Source organism: Tamandua tetradactyla, chromosome X (genome assembly GCF_023851605.1).
Source record: "Tamandua tetradactyla isolate mTamTet1 chromosome X, mTamTet1.pri, whole genome shotgun sequence".
Classification (NCBI taxonomy): Eukaryota; Metazoa; Chordata; class Mammalia; order Pilosa; family Myrmecophagidae; genus Tamandua; species Tamandua tetradactyla.
This window is the reverse complement of record NC_135353.1, coordinates 63154203-63173193: the sequence shown is the minus strand read 5'-3', so window position 1 is coordinate 63173193 and position 18991 is coordinate 63154203. Positions and strand designations below refer to the sequence as shown.

The following is an 18991-nucleotide window of genomic DNA, read 5'->3' as shown; positions in this document are numbered from 1 at the left end:
CCCTTTGATTATGTGGTTTCCATTGAGAAGTGTTTCCATCCATTCACAGTGTGTCTTAGTGCACTTACTAGAGTCCTTTAAGAGGGAACCATTTTGGAAAAAGCTTCAGAGCTCTGAAGCTTTTTCCAAAGACATTTTGAAGATGCAGAAAGAAAATACTCCTGGGTAGGCTCTTTGAAACCAGAAGCCAAAGGACCAGCAGATGCTAGCCATGTGACTTTGCAGCTGACAGAGGTGTTCCAGATGCTACTGACCTTTCTTGAGTCAAGGTATCTTTTTCTGGATGCCTTAGTTTGCACATTTTTATGGTCTTAGAGCTGTAAACTTGTAACTTACTAAGTTCCCCTTATAAAAGCCAACCCATTTCTGGTATATTGCATTCCAGCAGTTTTAGTAAACTAAAACATGTTGCATTCAAAATTCTGTTATTTTAAACAAAGTTTGAAAACAACTGCTGTAGATAAACATAGTCCATGTTGATAGAGAAGTAGCAAAGAACACAATAAAAATGTGATTGCTAGCAAGTTCCAAGTATGGACATTTCAAACACTGTAGAAATGTGATTATGGAGTCTCCAGTGATGAGCCATGTAGGGATATAGGATGAAAACAGAAAACTAAGGGGTTGATCTGGATGGAATTGGAAAAGGATATGGCAGTTGCCATTTTTGGAGTAGTTTCTTGGTAAAAACTAAAATGAAGTATATTCTGAAATGAGAGTGAAGCTGAAGATGGTAGAATTATTAGTATTTTTCCTTCTTTCTAATTTCATGTACCATTTTACTTTTCCTATAATGTAATACTTTTCAAGTAGAACAAAACAGTATCTTTTAGAAAATAAAAGAAAAATACTAGGGTAAAAGAGCAGGAAATGGAATAGAAGAAGCAACCATGTTTGGCCCTGGACAGAGTATATAGCCTACTACCTTATCTTTACCTGATAGATCCACTGGCAGTCAACACATGCTCAGTCTATACACCATCAGACAGACAAAGAAGAACGTGTTTCTATCTGCAAAGGACTCACAATTTAGTTTGCAAGTCTGTTTTTTTCCCAATGTATCATCAATGTCTCACATAGTGTGAGACACAGAGTAGGTGCTTAAGAAATGTTTGTTGAAAGAATGAATGAGTAAAACACATGAGAAATAGCACAGAATATACATCAAATAAACAGAACAGATATTAAACAGAATGGACATTTAGTAGCGTCTATTGCATGGTATAGATATGCTGTATATATAAGAATATGTGTGTGTGTGTGTGTGTTTGTGTGTGTGTGTGTGCAACAGAGCTTGGCCAGATCATAACTGAAGAGAATGCAAAATCTTTAAAGTCTTTCACCATGTATCCATTTTCCTTCTTTCAGCATTCCCCTTTCTTGCAATGCCCTCATGGGTCCCTTGGAGATCCAGGGTACTCTAATGTGACAGTATCTTCCGCTCTTCAGAACCATTTTCTCATCCTCAATCAAAGCTTCCCTTAACCCACAAGACCTAACTCATTTTGGTCAAGTAATGATGGTTCCTTATGGCTATACCCCCCCCCCCCATCCCTAGCTATCTGATTCAATGCTGTCTGCACTTGAATCCACAGGAAAATCTGGGACCACTGCCCTTCAAATCTTGCCACACATATTTCAACACTTGACCTCAAGTATACTTGCATGAGACAGGATACTGTTACACAAAAGTGCTTGAGCTATGAGGCAGAACCTGGGTGGTGATATAAAAAATGTCTCTAGGAAGGTCACAGATCAAGATGGTGGAACAATAGAAATTTTGAAAATCCAGCAAGAATGGACAGAAATATCTTTATCAAAGTTAGATAACAAGTACTTAATCAAGGAAAAGGCTACTTAAAAGTGGTGGGATCTCTTGATGCCCTTGTTGGCTCCTCCTGCACCCCTCAGTTGGCTCTTCCCCCACCCCTCAGCCAGCCCATGCTCCTGGTACTAATCCTTGATCTTAGTTCCAGAGGGAGCAGAGTAACACTCCTGCACATTTTGAGAGCAGGTATGTCTGGTCCAATCTGTCTGATGGTGACCTGAGGGACTTGCTTTTTTAGAACTTGCCTTGTACGTAGAAGGCAGCTCACGAAGTTGCCTACAGAATGCTGTGGGAAAACAGTCAACTCTTGCTGCCTGGGGCAAAGGATTATTGGTTGTAGGGTGTACAGTGCAGTGCCCAGGACTGTGAGGAAACTTCCTTTCTTAAGAAAGAGGGGACAGTCGAAATTGTGTAAACATTGAAAGTGGCAGGACCACTACATGCATGCTTAAGACAACACACATGTAGAGAAAGGAGTAGACCAGACCCCTACGTTATGGTCTGGAGCTATTCTCTAAACTTAGTGTATGGATAAGCCTCAAAGAAGAACACTTGAACAGGTCGATTTGGGAAGAATGGGAAAGACATTTTTATTCTTTCTTTTTGTTCTGTTGTTGTTGCTGTTGGCTCCTGGAATTCAAGGAATGCTCTCTCATAACATGAACTGGATACAAGTTTAAGGAACAGATACGAGTCTAAATTTCAACAATAACAAACAAAAATATCAAAATGTCCAAGTTTTGACAAAGGTCACAAAATGTATAAGGAAAAAAGAAGTGAGGACACAGGCAAAGAAGAAGATTAAAGCATCAGACACCACCCATGAAGAGCACCAGACTGGGACACAGCAGACAAATACATAAAAATAAATGGTTTTAAATATGATCAAAGAGCAAAAGGAAAATGTGGACAAAAGAACTAAAGGGAATCAGAAAAATGATAGATGAACACAAATAGAATATTAATATAGATAAGGAAATTATGAAAAGGAACCCAATGGAGATGGAAACCATAATAACCGAATTTAAAAATTCTCTTTAGGGGTTCAAGAGCAGATTGAAGCTGGTAGAAGAATCTTGAAGATAAGATCATTGGAATTATTCAGTCAGAGGAATCAAAAGAAGAACGAAGAGAGGTGAACAAAGTTTGAGTATGAACAACTTATGGGACACCATCAATATATACACTATGGAAATCGAAGAAGAAGAAGAAAGAAAAACAAGCAGAGAGAATTTTCAAAGAAATAATGGCTGAAAATGTCCCAAATTCAATGAAAGGCATAAATATACACAGCTAAGACACTCAATGAACTCCAAATAGGATAAACCCAAATAGATCCTTTCTGAGGCATATTACTATTGAACTGTCAAATGCCAAAGGTAAAGGGAGAATTCTGAAAGCCGAGAGAAAAGCAATATGTCACATACAAGGGAGCTTCAATAGGATTATGTTTGGTGCTTTCTCATTGGAAACCATGGATGCAAGAAGGACATGGGATGACATATTTTGAAAGGAAAAAAATTGCCAACCAAGAATTTTATAGCTGGGAAAATTGTCTTTCAAAAATGGGGGACAGAGTAGGACAATCTCAGATAAATAAAAATGAGGACGCTCGTCACCACTAGACTGGCCCTACAGGAGATGCTAAAGAGAATTCTGCAGGTTGAAAGAAAAGGGCAAGAGACAACAGATTGAAGCTGCATGAAGAAATAAAGGTCTCTGGTGAGGGTAATGATATGGTTAAATATAAATGTCAATACTATTCTATTTTTAGTTTGTAACTCCACTTTTTACTTCCTGCAGGATCAAAAAGGTAGACCATAAAATGTAATCATAATCAATGGTTTTGGACTCATAATATAAACATGTAATCTGTGACAAGAACTACATAAAAATTGGGGGATGGAGGGGTGTAGGAACGTAGTTTATGCATATTATTGAAGTTAAGTTGGTATCAAAGCAAATGAGATTGTTATTGATTTAGGATGTTAAATTTAAGCCCTAAGGTAACTACAAAGAAAATAAAGGAGTATATGTAAACCCATAGAGACAGAAATTAGAGAACAGGTTGGCAGGCACAGGAGGGCAGGGACAATGGGGAGTTAATGCATAATGGATGTAAGGTTCCTATTTGGAGACATAGGAAAATTTAAGTAATGGAAGGTGGTGAGGGTACTGCAACATAGTGAATGTAATTTAATCCCATTGAATGACATCATTGGGGAATGGTTGACATGGGTACATTTATGTTGTATATATGTTCCCACTATTAAAGAAAGAAAGAAAGGAAGAAAAAGCAACTAAAGAGACATGACAATGAAATGCAGTGTATATTCCTGGATGAGATCTGACAAGGGAGGAGAAAAGGCTGAAAGGGACGTTGTAGGGACATATGAAAAATTGGAATATAAACTGAAGGCTTTATAAGAAAGTGAAAGTTCTTGAACTTGATAACTGTACTTAAAATGGTTACATAAATGAATATCCTTATTCTTAGGAAATACATATATGGCAGTAGTAAGTGTTCAAGGTGCATTGTGTATATAACGTACATTCAAGTGTTCATAAAATGGACGAATGGATCGATTGATAGAATGATATGGCAAATGTGGCAAAGTGTTAAAATACATGGATCTGGGTTTCTGGGGGTGGGCTTAGGAGTATGTTAGAGTTCTGTGTATGGAGTTTATATCATTTTTGTAATTGTCCTGTATGTTTGAAAGTATTTCAAATAAAAAAGTAAAAAATTCCCTCTCTAGACATACTCACCGGAATCCCATTGATGCCAGTGAAGCCAGGCACTCCCATGGGACCCTAAAGAAAGGGGCAGGGAGAGTAATGTAAGAAACAATACAATTGATTTTCATTAGATTCAGGGGATCTGCTTCTGTGATTCAGTGAGCTTAGATGTTAAGAAGTCCATTGTATCTCTCTTTTCAACATTCTATAGCCTAGCTCCCTACCCCAATTCCAATTTATCACTTGCCTCTGCCTAAGGTCTTGGGTATTTTGTGTTTTGAGACCAGTTCTTGTCTTCATCAGGGACCATAAAGAGCTATTAAACTCAGCCAGCCAGCCACCATGACATTATCAATGTCCTTGCTTGTAGCTCTTTCCCTGAATTTGTGGTGCAGATTGTTTCCAAGCATTCTGACTCCCTGCTTCCCAGTCTTCTTACTTGGATTGTTGATCTCTACCACTCAGTTGATTGGACCCACACCTGGTTCAAATCCATGTGACTTCCCACCATAATAAGCCCAATTCTTTAGCAAATAGCTAATAAATTCAGTTTGTGGCTTGCCTGTCATGGGAGTCCTTCCCAAAATGGGTTAATCCATTAGCAGCACATCACCCAACCCACCTTGTATCAAAGAATGTGGCCTGGTACTAAGGTATACAGATATAGTATTATTTTCATAAACGGGCAGAACTGAGATTTGGAATCCTTTATATTCAGACATATGGCCCCTAGCATCATTGGAAAATCAACATTTGGTGCTCTTACCTTATCTCCCTTTGGACCATATGGTCCCAAAGAACCTGGGGTGCCCCTTTCTCCTTTCAACCCTGATAAACCACCAGGGCCACTGAAGCCTTGAGAACCTGTTGGACCCTGAAATCCAATTGGTCCAGGTCGCCCCTAAGAAGGACAGAAGGAGTGCAATTAGTGAATACAGGACTTCACATCAATACTTCCCTTCTCATTTTCCCATGCACAAAGAATATTGACATCACTTCACCAAATAACTTTGGCTTAGAGATCTGTGAAGCATGCCAAAGTTCCAGACACAGATCAGAAAAGGCTATTTTAGGGGTTGCTAAACTTATTTGGATGGAACACATTTTATAAGCATATTTAATGACGTTCATGTGCACCAAGATCTTTCAACTTTTTACTTCTTAGTAGGTTATTCAGGCTGGATAATGTACTCTTCCTAGTTAATGCCAGGCCATTCCTCAGACTGTCAAAACAGTGAAAGAACAGAATGCTGGAGAGCATCATGACACTTTATAACTCACATCCAAATGGCCAACCACATGCATGCAGTGTAACCCAGGAATGGTTGTGTCTAAAGAACATCGCCCCAGGGGTCCTGAGAGGGGAGAACCAACCTCTCAGAATCCCATTTTGATGGCAGATCCCAGAACCCCCTTGGTAACTTGGAAACAAGCACTTATAGGAAAACACACCCCCACCCCACCCCTACACAAATTGTTTATTTACTCTCCTTCCCTATCCTGCTCTCCTACCCTTTTATGCCCCCAACATTTTGTATAAAATACAAGTAATTTGAGAGGATCCATTAAATAGCAATTATGATAGGAAGAAGCAGCAGTCCTAGATTTTGAGTGCCCTGCTTGTAAACATGTTGAGAACAATTAATTCTGAGTTCAGGCTGACATTTTAAAACCAACTGAGACAGGGAATTAATCTCAGTGGGTGCAATAGACGAGGGCTAGCCTATCATTTAGAACAAATCCCAGTAGGGACTGACTTTTCTTGGCAGAAAACTGAAAAACATTAGTAATGTGTATTACTGCTCAGAGAACCCAACATCATATCAGGTAGAAAACCTATTTTCAAAACTAATCCCCATCTCCACATTTGGCCCCTTTCCTGACTAGCTCCAATGTCCTAGAGATTTGTGAAAAACACTGAAAAAGACCCATAAAACATGTCCTAAAATATTCACCTTAGAGGTTTACTGTTTTTTTGGGGGGTGGTGGTGATGCATGGTCTGGGAATTGAACCCAGGTCTCCCTCATGGAAAGCAAACATTCTACCACTGAACCACCCATGAACCCTCAAGGTTTACATTTTTTTTTTTTTTTTGCATGGGCAGGCACCGGGAATCGAACCCAGGTCTCCCGCATGGCAGGCAAGAACTCTGCCTGCTGAGCCATCATGGCCTGCCCAAGGTTTACTTTTTAAGAGGCTCGAAATAGGGCAGATGCTTTATGCAGTGGCTAGAGTCATGTACTGGAGATGTAAGTGGCTACTAGTTAGATGGGTCCTTTGGGGTATCAAGTGTCAATCCAGACCACAAAAACCTAGGACTCTTGAAAGAGGTAAGACACATTGCCCAAAGAGATAATTCTCTGGGGCAACCTCCCAGCACTCAACTTTCCCCAACATCCAACATGCACCCTACAAAGGGTACTAGGCTGTGAACTGTTTAAAAGAACTTACTTCTGGAAAGTGGAAATGAGGGGGATCAGGAATGAGCTTTTGGTTTTTATGCTATTAGCCTTCATTGCTGGACTTTTGCTTACAATGATTCTGTTTATGTTCTTGTAATTTTTACAAAAGCAATATATAGAAAAAAAATTAAAAAGAAAAAGAGCAATAATTAAAAAAATATTTTGGGGGGCTGTAGAGGATTAGTGAAGTAGTCTAAAATGTGGGCCTAGTTTTCAACACTAATGTACACAAAACCACAGCAAACAGTACAAGGCCGAAACAGACTGCAAGTGCTGCTGGAACTTACAGAACTTATAGTACTGCAAGAAGGGTTGGCCATGGAGGATTTGTAGAATGCTTACATTTTGTACATGGCTGGTAACAAACATGGGCCAGATTGGAAATGCCGATTGGGCCCCAACTGAAGTGGGCCTGGAAAGCAAGGGAGAAACATTGAAGACTTGATGTGGTCGGAAATGGGGAACCCATAGTGGTTTTAGAACAGGAGAGAGATGTGAGGAAAGCAATGTTTCAGGGCTGAAACTCATCAACAAACATTGAGAAGAACATGTGTGTCAGCATGAGGCCAGGGCAGCCTGCCTGAGGCTGGAACAGGGAGGCAGATAAGAACCAGCTGTTGGGGAGGAGGGGACTGCTGGGTGGGAGGATGGGGGTGGGCAGTATGGGGTTGCTGAGGTCATGTTATTACTAGCAAAGAGGATCTAGTCAAGGCATTGAATACTTGACCCAAATCTGAGACCTGCCAAAAACTTTCTTGCTTCAAGAGAGGGGAGATAGAAAGCATGTTAAATCATTTAACAGTTACTAGGAGAATGGACTATAGTGTGACCCAATTTCCAACCTGATCATGTCACTAGAGGATCCTGAGCAGTGACTAAGGTGGGAACACGGGCTGGCACACTCCAGTTCTGGTTCCATGCCTTTGAGATTGCATGGTCAGAAAAGGTAAGCAAGGAGACTTAGGAGTAAGGCAATTTTAGGGCTGGGCTTATCAGGAAATCTGACTATGTCCAGAATAGGCAGATTCCATGGCCTGCCTCCTTTCTCTTGGCTGGGTGCCATGCTGAATTTGCCACATAGTCCCCACAGCAGATTATTTTGTTCCAGCTGGGGAGCTTGAAGTGAGCCTCTTAAAGAACTGATGCATTTTTTTATTCCTGTTCTTTTTTCCAAAGGGACATTTTAGAAGGTGGGTACCCTTTGGAGGAATATGTACTTTTAGGCTAGCCCTAGGTTTGGATTGTTGAGCATGTCAGCAGTCCAGCTAGAGACCTCTAGGTCTGACCTATAGGCCAGGGGCAGGGCCTATGAGATGTGTCAAGGCCTCTGAAAAACTGCTGATACAGAACTGCCTCATCAATGTGATGCCAGGTTCTTCTGGAGTCTGCAGTCATAGGATATGAGAAATGGAGCCTTTTCACCCACTGAGGTCCTTTCATACAGTGGTGCAGAGCACCTGGAACAAATGAAGGTGGCAAAGAAAAAAAAGAGAGAGACCCATTTATTTTGTGAGTGGTTTTGTCACCATCTCTAGATATGCTTACTCTATGCTGATAGCTTTATGATTTTTCTCTGTCTCCAATAAATACACAGGGTTTCTGTCTGAATACTCAGTGTAGTGCTAAAGCTTAATACTAAAGTTGATGATGACCTGCTTTCACATACACATACACACACACACACACACAAACACACACGTGCGCGCACACACACACCCTCCAAAGCTATTGGCGGCATTTCTCATAATGGCCAGCAGAGGACAGTGTGAGTACACAGAGGCTACAGATAAGCAGGTGGGAAGGTGGACATCTCTCACTACAGAGAAAAATAAAGAAGTCACAGAATATTCGAGAAGGAAGGCCCTTTGAGTTCATCCGTGCTTTATTTTATACACGGGGGGGTGGGAAGGAGGCTGAGAGAGGTGAAGGGCTTGTTTAGGTCACATAGTTAGTGAGGAACGACATGGGACTCAAAAACTAGGTTGCCTGCTCCCAGTGCTTGGCTCTTTCCCTGTGACAGATGTCCTAGAGGGTCCTTGAGGCTGCCCCCCAACCCAGGGTCCACCCCTGAGACTGTCCCATCAGCAGCCAGATGCTCGAACATCATTTCTCTCTCTCCAAACCTGATCATTTCACAGAACCAATCTGTAACACTATCACTGTTTGGATTGCTAGCAGAATTTCGGTGGGCTTGGAGCAATGCCCTGCCCTGATACATGTCATATATTTTGGCAAATAGACTCAGACAGGGCATAAGGGAGTCCTCCAAGTCGTCCCATCAAGCTATCCTGCCTCCATCTGCTCAGGATTTTAAATGTGCACATCAGGGTCTAATTCTCAACGGAATGAGCTGGGACTTGTTTCTAAAGCTAGACACAGCAAGTACACAATTGCTGTGAATTCACCTAGGCTGGCTGCCTCCTCATCAGGGTCAGTATGCAGTTTAAGGTCAGCTTTGATCAGACCACACCTACAGTCTCAGCCCCAGGTAACTGAAATAAAAATAAGCCTGTATATAAAGTAGTATACATGTACAAGAATGGCATTAAATAATCTTAAAATCATGTTCCTCAGATTGAGCGGGGTTGTGAAATTGGTGGAGGGGACAGACTTTTAATTACGGGGCCATTTTCTGCCATTTTATTCCTTCTTCTAAATTGCAGTGCCCTTCTCCCATAAAATGACAATTTGTTTCTAAGGATGAATCTGAAACTCATTCCCACTGAGACATAAATGACTGACAATAGCTTTAGAGTCTTACTCTCTCAAGGGGATTTTGTATTTTAATGGAGAGCAAAGCATTAAGCTAAGGGAATTCAAGTGACATATATATATATATATATTTTTTTTTTTTTTGCATGTGCAGGCACCAGAATTGAACCCGGGCCTCTGGCATGGCAGGTGAGAATCCTGCCACTGAGCCACCATCGCACCGCCCTCAAGTGATATTTTTGAAGCAGGGAAGGGGGAAGAGGTATGCACAGGCTTTCCTAAAGATCTAGCTATATTCCAGGATATTGTGCAATGCTGGTAAGTAATATCATGGTGCAGGTTCTGGAGTCAGAGCGACCTGGAGTCAATTCTCCTCACGGCCATTTAAAAGCTGTGCAATTTTGGGCAAGGGACTAAATTATTTTGAGTCCCAAGGGCTCAGTGTGGGATTATTGTGAGCATCTAAGTGAGTTAATGAATGAATGTAACACACCTGGCAGATAGCTTCATTTGTGTAAAATGGAGCCATAATAATTGGGTACTTTGTGCTTTTCCCCTTAAAGTTTAACTGGGAGATGTACCGACTTCCTACTCTCACAAACTCTATTTTTGGCAGAGGCTTATCATTGAGGAAACCCTCTTTGCGACTGAGATCTGCATCCAAGAACGGATGCCAGCACCCTACACATGTGAGAACATTTTCACCTTAGTGGTGCCGTCCTGGCTCTCCTGGGTACTAGGCTCTTCAGTGTCTGCTCATTTTCCTACAGGGATCTCATGTACATGCTAATGGATCCCAAATTTGAATCTCTAGCCCAGATTTCTCTTTTTAGGTCCAGCTCTTATAGCCAATGGCTTACTAAACCTCTCCACCTGGATATTCCAACTGAAACTCAACATGACCAAAGCTGAATTTCTCCCTGATCCCATTCCCCAAACTAGGTCCTTTATCCCGAGTTTATAGAGTTAACTCAGAGGATGGTAGTCCATCTTCAAGGTGGATCAAGCCAGAAACCCTGGGTCCTCCATGATCCCTTTCTTTTCCTCATCTTCTACAGTAAAGAGTATCAATTCCACCTCAAAAATATAAGTTAAACCTGTCCATTTCTTGCTGTCCCCAAAGCCTTAGTCCAGTCTTTCTTACTCCTAGAGTGCTGCCACAGCTGCCAAATTGGTCTGCTATTCTCCCATTTTGGTTTACTCTTTCCTGTCATTCTGCCCCAGGACCTTTGGACATGCCATTTCCACTTTGCACCCCTGACTAGTCTCTATTCATTCTTAAGGCCCCAATCAAAGTATCAACTCCTTCAGGGAGCTTCCGTAATTAACCCCATCCCATAGAATAGGCTAGATTGACTGTTTACATGTCCTTACCCATCCCATCCCTCATCAGACTTAGATCTTTAGGACAAGCCTGTGTATTACTCCCCACTGAATCACCTGTGTTAATCACAGTACCTGGTACACTGTAGGTGTTCAATAAATGTTTGCTGAATGGAGAAATGAAAGAATGAACATACACATGGAAAAGCCAATGGCACAGGTGCAACGATATCTTTTTTGGAAGTCTAGCTAGTTGTGCTACAGTTCAATCAAGACCCATCTGATCATAGAACCACAGGAAAAAGAGTTGCACAAGGTACTGGAAATCATCTAGTTCATGATGGGGAATCTGGAGCCTAGAAAGGGAAAGGGACTTACCCAAATTCAAACAATATGAACTCCCAACCTTTTAAACATGATACCAGGATACCTTTCAAATTTTTTAAAAACAGAAATGGTCTTCATGTGATGTAGTTTCTGGGCATTCTCTGTTTCCTGAGATCTCTGAGTAAAACTGCCTTGGTTCCCATCCTGATTGGTATTGATCCATTCAACAATTATTTATTCAATAGTTACTTTGTGCTGGGCAATGGGATTATGATGGTGAGTAAGATAAACATAGTTCCCGCATTCTCAGGGCTTATAGTCTTACTGTCCCTTGAAGAGATATGTTACATTGTCCATCACCAACTTAATCTGACACTTTTTATCTTGTGCTTAGTAATTATATACAGATGTGTGTTTTGGGGGGTGGGCAAGAAGGAAGGTAATATACAAAAACACACTGCATGGTATAGCTTAATGCAATGCCTGGATATATCTCAGAGCATATTAAGCAGATAATCCAAAAGTATTGGCAAAAATCCCTTGAGGGATGGGAGAAAAAATTCAGAACTATTAAACTTTATCACCAGGGAAACCCCTGATACTGTGTCAAACATTAGGGACACCCAAATCAATAGGTCAAGACCTTGATATTGAGGCTTGCTCTTGTGAAGCTTATGTATAGTGGAGAAGCTTAGCCTACCTATAGGTATGCCTAAGAGTCACCTCTGGAGGACCTCTTTTGTTGCTCAGATGTGGCCTCACTCTCTCTAAGACCAACTCTGCAAGTGAAATCATTGCCCTCCCCACTATGTGGGACATGACATCCAGGGGTGAAAGTCTCCCTGGCTACGTAGGAGATGAATCCCAGGGATGAATCCAGACCTGGCACCATGGGATCAACAATTCCATCCTGGTCAAAAGGGGGAAAAGAAGTGCAACTAATAAAGTATCGGTGGCTGAGAGAGTTCAAATAGAGTCGAGAGGCTACTCTGGAGGTCACTCTCACACAAGCTTCAGTTAGACATTGCTATCTATCATAACTTGCCAAACCCCAACGAAAATCATTTCTGCCAATCCTAAAGAACATTTAGGGCATTATATAAGATTCTACAAAGGTTCCACACACTAGGGTAACTTTCTAACACCTACAATCTCCAGTTATGCCCCTGACCAGTTAAGTCCTGAAATGCAGAGGGGCCAGCCTCTCCAAAACATCAGCTAATTCATTCCTCCTATCCCATTTTATCAACAGTCCCTTCCAATATTAAAAAGTTATAACAGGCATAGCCTAAATACCCATAAAGAGTGGGAGAAAAATCAAAGCTGATGGTGGAGATATAGAAAAGATTGAGTTTAACAAATGAATATAATTGCTGAATCATTAAATTGATATCTCTTTTAGTCTCCAACACCTTAGGCTAGCTAGAAGTAAAAACTAAAATTGTGGAATTGTAACTCACACCAAACTCTGAAATCTGTTCTACAACTAACTGTTGTGATGTGCTTTGAAATTTATTGCTATTTTTCACAAAAAAGAAACAAAAAGTCGATTGTGATGATAAATACACAGCTATATGATGATATTGTGAACCACTGATTGTACACTTCGGATGATTACATGGTTATGTGAATATATACTACATACCAATAAAAATAAATAATTAAAAATAAAAAAGATAACAAGTATTAGTATAATGTTGGATTATGCTTGTCACTGTGGTAGAGTTCAAATCACAGATTGGTTTTTCGTAACATCCATATTTTTAGTAATGACTTTGAGGAAGAATACCATCACACAACACTACCAGGTATAGTAAATACATGGCTATGATTTTATAAGAATAATACATTTTTAAAATAAGAAAAAATAAACACTACATGGCTCATGCACTCAAGGAACATTTAAGTATGTTGGGGAAGATAAAAACCACATCATAAGAAGCAACGGGCGATAAGGTCATAGGAATTTTTAAAATTGTACTGTATACGCCATAAGGACAAGAGGAATTCAAGGATGTGTGAGCTTACAAGGGTGCAGAGGAGTAAGTAGAGAGCACTCATGAAGTGTCAGGGAATGCATTCCAAAGATGGAGAAGAACACATTGGTGGGAATGAGTGAATTATATAAGCAAGGGACAGCCAGAAATCAGGCCTGGCTGGAGCAGAGGCAAGATTTCAGGAAATGGGTGAGAAAAGGCAGCTGAGGATAGCCTGTGCAAGCCTCTAAGTACTAAGATGATTTCTCTAGCTTACTAGCTATGTTTTGTTTTAATCTTGAGTTTGGCTCCCAGTTTAGTTCAGAATTTAGAGAGACAACCTGGTGTAGTACAAAACTGCAGGATGCAGAGTAAAAAAGTCCTGGATTCAAATTCCCACTCTACAAATGTAGACTTTGGGACAAATGACAGCTTCAGTTTCCTCATCTGTCAAATGAGAGTAATAATACCTAACTTATGGGGGTAATTATGAGGATTGAATGAGAAAATTCATGTAGACCATGACTCGCACTTTTTAACATGCATCAGAATCATCTGGAGATCATGTTAAAGCAGAGTACCAGGACCCATCCTAGAGTTTTGGATACAGTCTAGACAGAATACAAGAATTTGTATTTCTACCAAGTTCCCAGGTGATGCTGATGCTATAGTTTCGGGGACCACACTTGGAGATTTGCTACTGTAAATCATTTAGTATAGTGCCTAGCACATAGAAAATGTGCAGTAAAAGTTATTTTTTCCTATTGGTATTATTTTTATTATTTAGCAAGTGATTGTGGCTTGTTCAGGTTTTAGTTCCCAGTTTAAGAATGGCTCTCAGCCTTCCTTTCTCATAATGGCTCAAGGCACACACACACCTTCCTTCTTGTTATGACATATCACAAGGGGAATTTAGTGGATGGTACAGCAGGGCAAGAAACAGGCTGTGACCTCCTGGAGAGAAATAACAGTCACCTGGACTAGATTCCTGGCAATGGAGATAGGGAAAAGGCATATTTGAGAACCAGTTCAGAGGTTCAAAGCTATAAGATGCCATGAGATTGGAATTGGTGAGTGAAACAGGAGTTGCAAAGAGTGACTCCTAGATTTCTCGATGGGGTGACAGTAGACCCTCTTCACTGACATAAGGTAGCCCAAGGAGGGAGGAGCCTTGGGGGGACATGAGGAGTTTACTTTTGGACACATGAACTTTAAGATGCCTGGGGAACATCCAGGGAGATGTTCAGGACCTGTCTGACCCATTAGACTTTAGGGTCCTAGAGGGCAGGGAACTTGGACAGCTTTGTTCACCACTATAACTCCAGAGACTAGTACAGTATCTGGTGAACAGTAGACATCAAAACATCATTGTGGAAAAATGTAATTGTGGGATGAATAAAAAATCAGAAATTAAATATGCACTTGGGAATTTTTGTGAAGGCTGCTTACATCATTAGCTAGGGGGAAATGAGAATAAAAAAGCCTTGTTGCTACCCTGAAAAATCCCCTGTGTCCTTTGAGGAAGAGGAGCAGAGATCCTTGATCTCCACCCTAGAGACTAGGCAGCTTGAATTATATAGTTTCTCATTGCTTTTACAACTGGAATTCCCATCTCAGCCTTGTGGGAAGGATGTAGGAACTTAATGGCCTCTGGTCTAAGTAACCGGGGTATCTCCTCTAGTTATGAAATGTGAGGTGAGCAAGACACTAAACAAAATCACCACAAAGGGCAGAACACTTAAGAAACTTCAGAACACTTTCCCTTTTACTGATCCTTTGGATCACCACAATATACCCGTGAAGTTGACCTGGCAAGGGCCACAGTCCAATTTCACAACTGAGGAAACCAAGTGGCAAAGTAGTTAGTCATTGGGACCTGTCTAATGACACATTGCTTGTCAGTGGCACAAGTAAATGAGGGAAAAAGAACACCAGAAGCTGAAGAATATGTCTCTGGTATGGCAGACAAAGACTCATATTATGCAGATACACAGACCTTTTTGTAGCCTAGGGGGCCCTGGTTCACCTTGATAATGTTGGCATCATCTATGATTTGCCAGCAAGGGCAATTTCCCTTTCCAGTTACAAGCAAAGGTTGATCAGTGTCTAGCATAGAGTGAACCCCCTAAATTTGCAGTGCCTACTGAACTGTAGCCTTAACTGCTACAGTTAAGAAGCAGCATCTGAAGCTTCCCCTTAACATGCAAATGTAAACACATTTCTTTTTCCTAGTTCTTAAGCTATAATCAGGGTTTGAAGCAGCCAAACCAGACATGAAGACATGCATCTACATGCTTTGTTTGCAAAAACACACACACCCATTCCACGGGCTACTGTCAGCATGTTGAAATTTTTGGAGAGACACCTCACAGAGTTGGATAAAATTAACTCTTGCTAGGCAACACTGCATCTTCTAGAGGGTGACTCTTAGGCATAATTATAAGTAGTTTTAGCTCCTCCTTTGCAGGAATAAATTCCATAGGGTCAAATCCCAAGATTGAAGATTCAGCCTGTTGAACTGGTTGTCCCCACTGCTTGTGAGAATATCAGGAATTCCCCAGATGGGGAAGTTGAATATATCCTACTTTCTCCCCATTACCCCAAAGCGACTTGGCAGATACTTGTTGTTCACTGCCCAAATCACTCTGGGATTTATCAGTGCATCACACTAACATGTCAAGCCAACAAAATTTCATGCCCTATTCAAGATTCCCTGTACTTATGTGGTTTAGCTAAACTGATCATACAAGTTAAATTAGGAAATGTACTACCCAAAATATAAATTTTGCACCAAATAAACATCTCTTCCTTTCGTCTCACACTAGGTTGAAGTTTTAAAATATGGATGATATCATCCTTTACCCTGTATTCTGATTTACCTTAGTCCTATCCAGATCAGCTTCATTCATATCTCTACTCAAAGTCTGATCTCTTTTTCAACTTTTTAAATAGTTGCTATATGGGGTAATGCTGACTTTCATAGCATCAGAGCTCTAACTCTGACTCTCAGGTGTCACATAAATACCTGAAATTTCTGGGAATAACCAGGTTATACACAGCTAAGTATCTCAGAGTTCAGAAATAACAGTTACAACTCCAGAATAGATTTGAATGCTGGAAGAGCTTACATCTAGGACGTTTTACAATAGGCATCAACCTGATAACCCATGCTCTCAACTTCAGTTCTCCAAGTTTGTATGTTATAGTTAGTTCATATAAGTGAAGCATGATAATATTTGTCCTTTTGTTTCTGACATTTCATTCAACATACTGTCCTCAAGGTTCATTCACCTAGCTGCATGTCTCACAACTTCATTCCTTTAATCTTCTAACAGCACCAACAAGTGGGCATTAGAACTCATTTTATAGGCAAGGGGACTGAAATACAGAGAGAGTAAGTAACTTGCCTGAGGCCACACAGCAAGAAATTGGTGATGCCAGCGGTCAAACTCAGCTCTGGCTAATACCAAAGCCTCTACTTTTTCCACCAAGCTACACTGCCTTTCTACATTAAAGAATGCTCTGAGCGTGGAAGCACAAACCCACCCGAAGGGGGACAGTAAAACTTTTTGTGGTAAGAAATATTGTTTTCACTGGTACTAGAACAATTTACTCGATCTACCCAAACTTTTCACTGGAACAGGTACTACTTAATAGAAATTCAGTTAATAGAATTAATAAATCAAGTCATAAATGTACTTCAAGGAATGGTGCTCCTTAGAACTTAAAAAGGTGAGGGGATGGGTTCGATTCCTAATGCCTGCCCATGTTAAAAAAAAAAAAAAAAGGTGAGAGGAATTCTTACTTCTTGTGCCAAAATTAAAGTGACTTCCTAATCTGTCTATGGACCCTGGATGGTTTATGAGTCTCTACAAGATAAATTCTAATTTGATGGGTTCCAAATGCTTGCTTGTTAACTTAGGGGCAGAAGGGGGAATATGGGCAAAGTATGCTAATTTAATGATTATGCTGAGCAGAAATTGGAGAATTTGGTTTTTAAACATGTTATATTTTCTCTTGCTCCTGGAGAATGTCAATCATATATTAAAACAAGCAGAAACAGAGATATCTAGAAAAAGGCAAAAAGCTGATGAAGAATTTTCAGATGTACTTTCTTCCACAATATTCATAAAACCACATTAGAAAATAGGACAAACTTCCTTTTTATGATAATGTTATAATTGGGGTTTGCTTTATTAACCAAGCACCAAAAATCAAATGAAAGTGTAAATATGACCAATAGTGGCCATAAAAAACAAAAATAGAACAATCACTTCTAAACATTACAAATGGTTGAATGAGCCTCCCTCTGCCCCCCTTGAATGGGCCTATGGCCTATGCTGTTATTATAGAAAAAGCCCTAATGCACTGTAAAGTGTGTAATGAGTTTCCAGACTGCATGAAAAAATAACTACAGCTCTACTTGGGATGAATTTGACTTTAAATTAATATACGTGATATAAAATCATTAAATACATAATTTACCATAATTTTGTTTTCCTTCTTAGAATTTAGAAGGGCAATTGAGAATGATTTGATGGTACAGGCCTCTTAAAAAGCTTTCTAGAAAACTTGGATTGATGTTGCCCTTCCTCCAAGAAAATTCTTATTTGAAGAAGAATCATAAGATTTAGGTTCTATTCCCATTTGTGATCTTGAGAAAGCTGACTGATCTCTAGGATTTAGTTTTCTTATCAGCAAAAGGGAACATTACTTGCCCTGCCTATTTCTTGGGTTGCATTAAGCATCAGTTGAGATGGTATACTGTATGTGGAAAAGGGCTATGGGGGTTCATTCGATTTATAAAACTTTGCTTTGCTGTGGGGCATGCAACTAGGTGAATGAACCTTAACACAGTATGTATAATGAATGTCAGAAACAAAAGACAAGTATTATCATGCCTTACTCATAGATTAATTATAGTATACAAACTCAGAGAATTGAAGTCAAGAGCATGGTTCATCAGGTTAGGGTCTATTGTAAAAGTTTTTAGATTATAAGCTCTTACAGCAGTTAGGGGTTGTAACTGATATTTTAAAGATCTGAGATACTGAGTTATTTCTGTATTACGTGGTCTTTCCCTGAAACTTTGGTTAACTATGTGACACCTGAGACTCAGAGTTAGATCTCTGAAGGTATGAAAGTCAGGATTACCCCATACAGCAACTGTTACAAAAGCTGAAAAAGTGATCAGACTTCATCTAGAGATATGAATGAGGCTGATCTGGATAGGACTAAGGTAAATCAGAATACTGAGTAAAGGATGATATGGCCCATATTTTTAAACTTCACCCTCCGTGTGCGACCAAAGGGAGAGAGATTTATTTGGTGCAAAATTTATATTTTGGGTAGAGCATTATGTTATTTAACCTGTATGGTCAGTTTATTTGAACACCATAATTACATGGAATCTTGAGTAGGGCATGAGATCTTGGTTTGTACAGGTTAGCATGATGCACTGATGCATCCTAGAATAATTTGGGCAAAGAATAAAAAAGTATTTGCAAGGTCCCCTTGGAGGACTGAGCAAAAAGGTGGAAATATTCAATTTCCCCATCTGGGGAATTCTTAATATTCTTGCAAGCAGTGGGGACAACCAATGTAATAGGCTGAGCTCTAAATC

At 40.2% G+C, this 18991-nt stretch overlaps 1 protein-coding gene across 1 annotated transcript in view; it reads right to left on the bottom strand.

Moving 5' to 3' along the window:
* COL4A6 (collagen type IV alpha 6 chain) overlaps positions 1-18991 on the bottom strand; it is a 411951-nt gene that overhangs the window by 70236 nt on the left and 322724 nt on the right. Inside the window, exons 4-5 of the mRNA XM_077146587.1 lie at positions 5334-5468; positions 4598-4642 (exon numbers count right to left, since the gene is read on the bottom strand). Of these exons, the coding sequence (XP_077002702.1) occupies positions 4598-4642; positions 5334-5468 (180 nt within the window). The remainder of the gene's footprint in view (positions 1-4597; positions 4643-5333; positions 5469-18991) is intronic.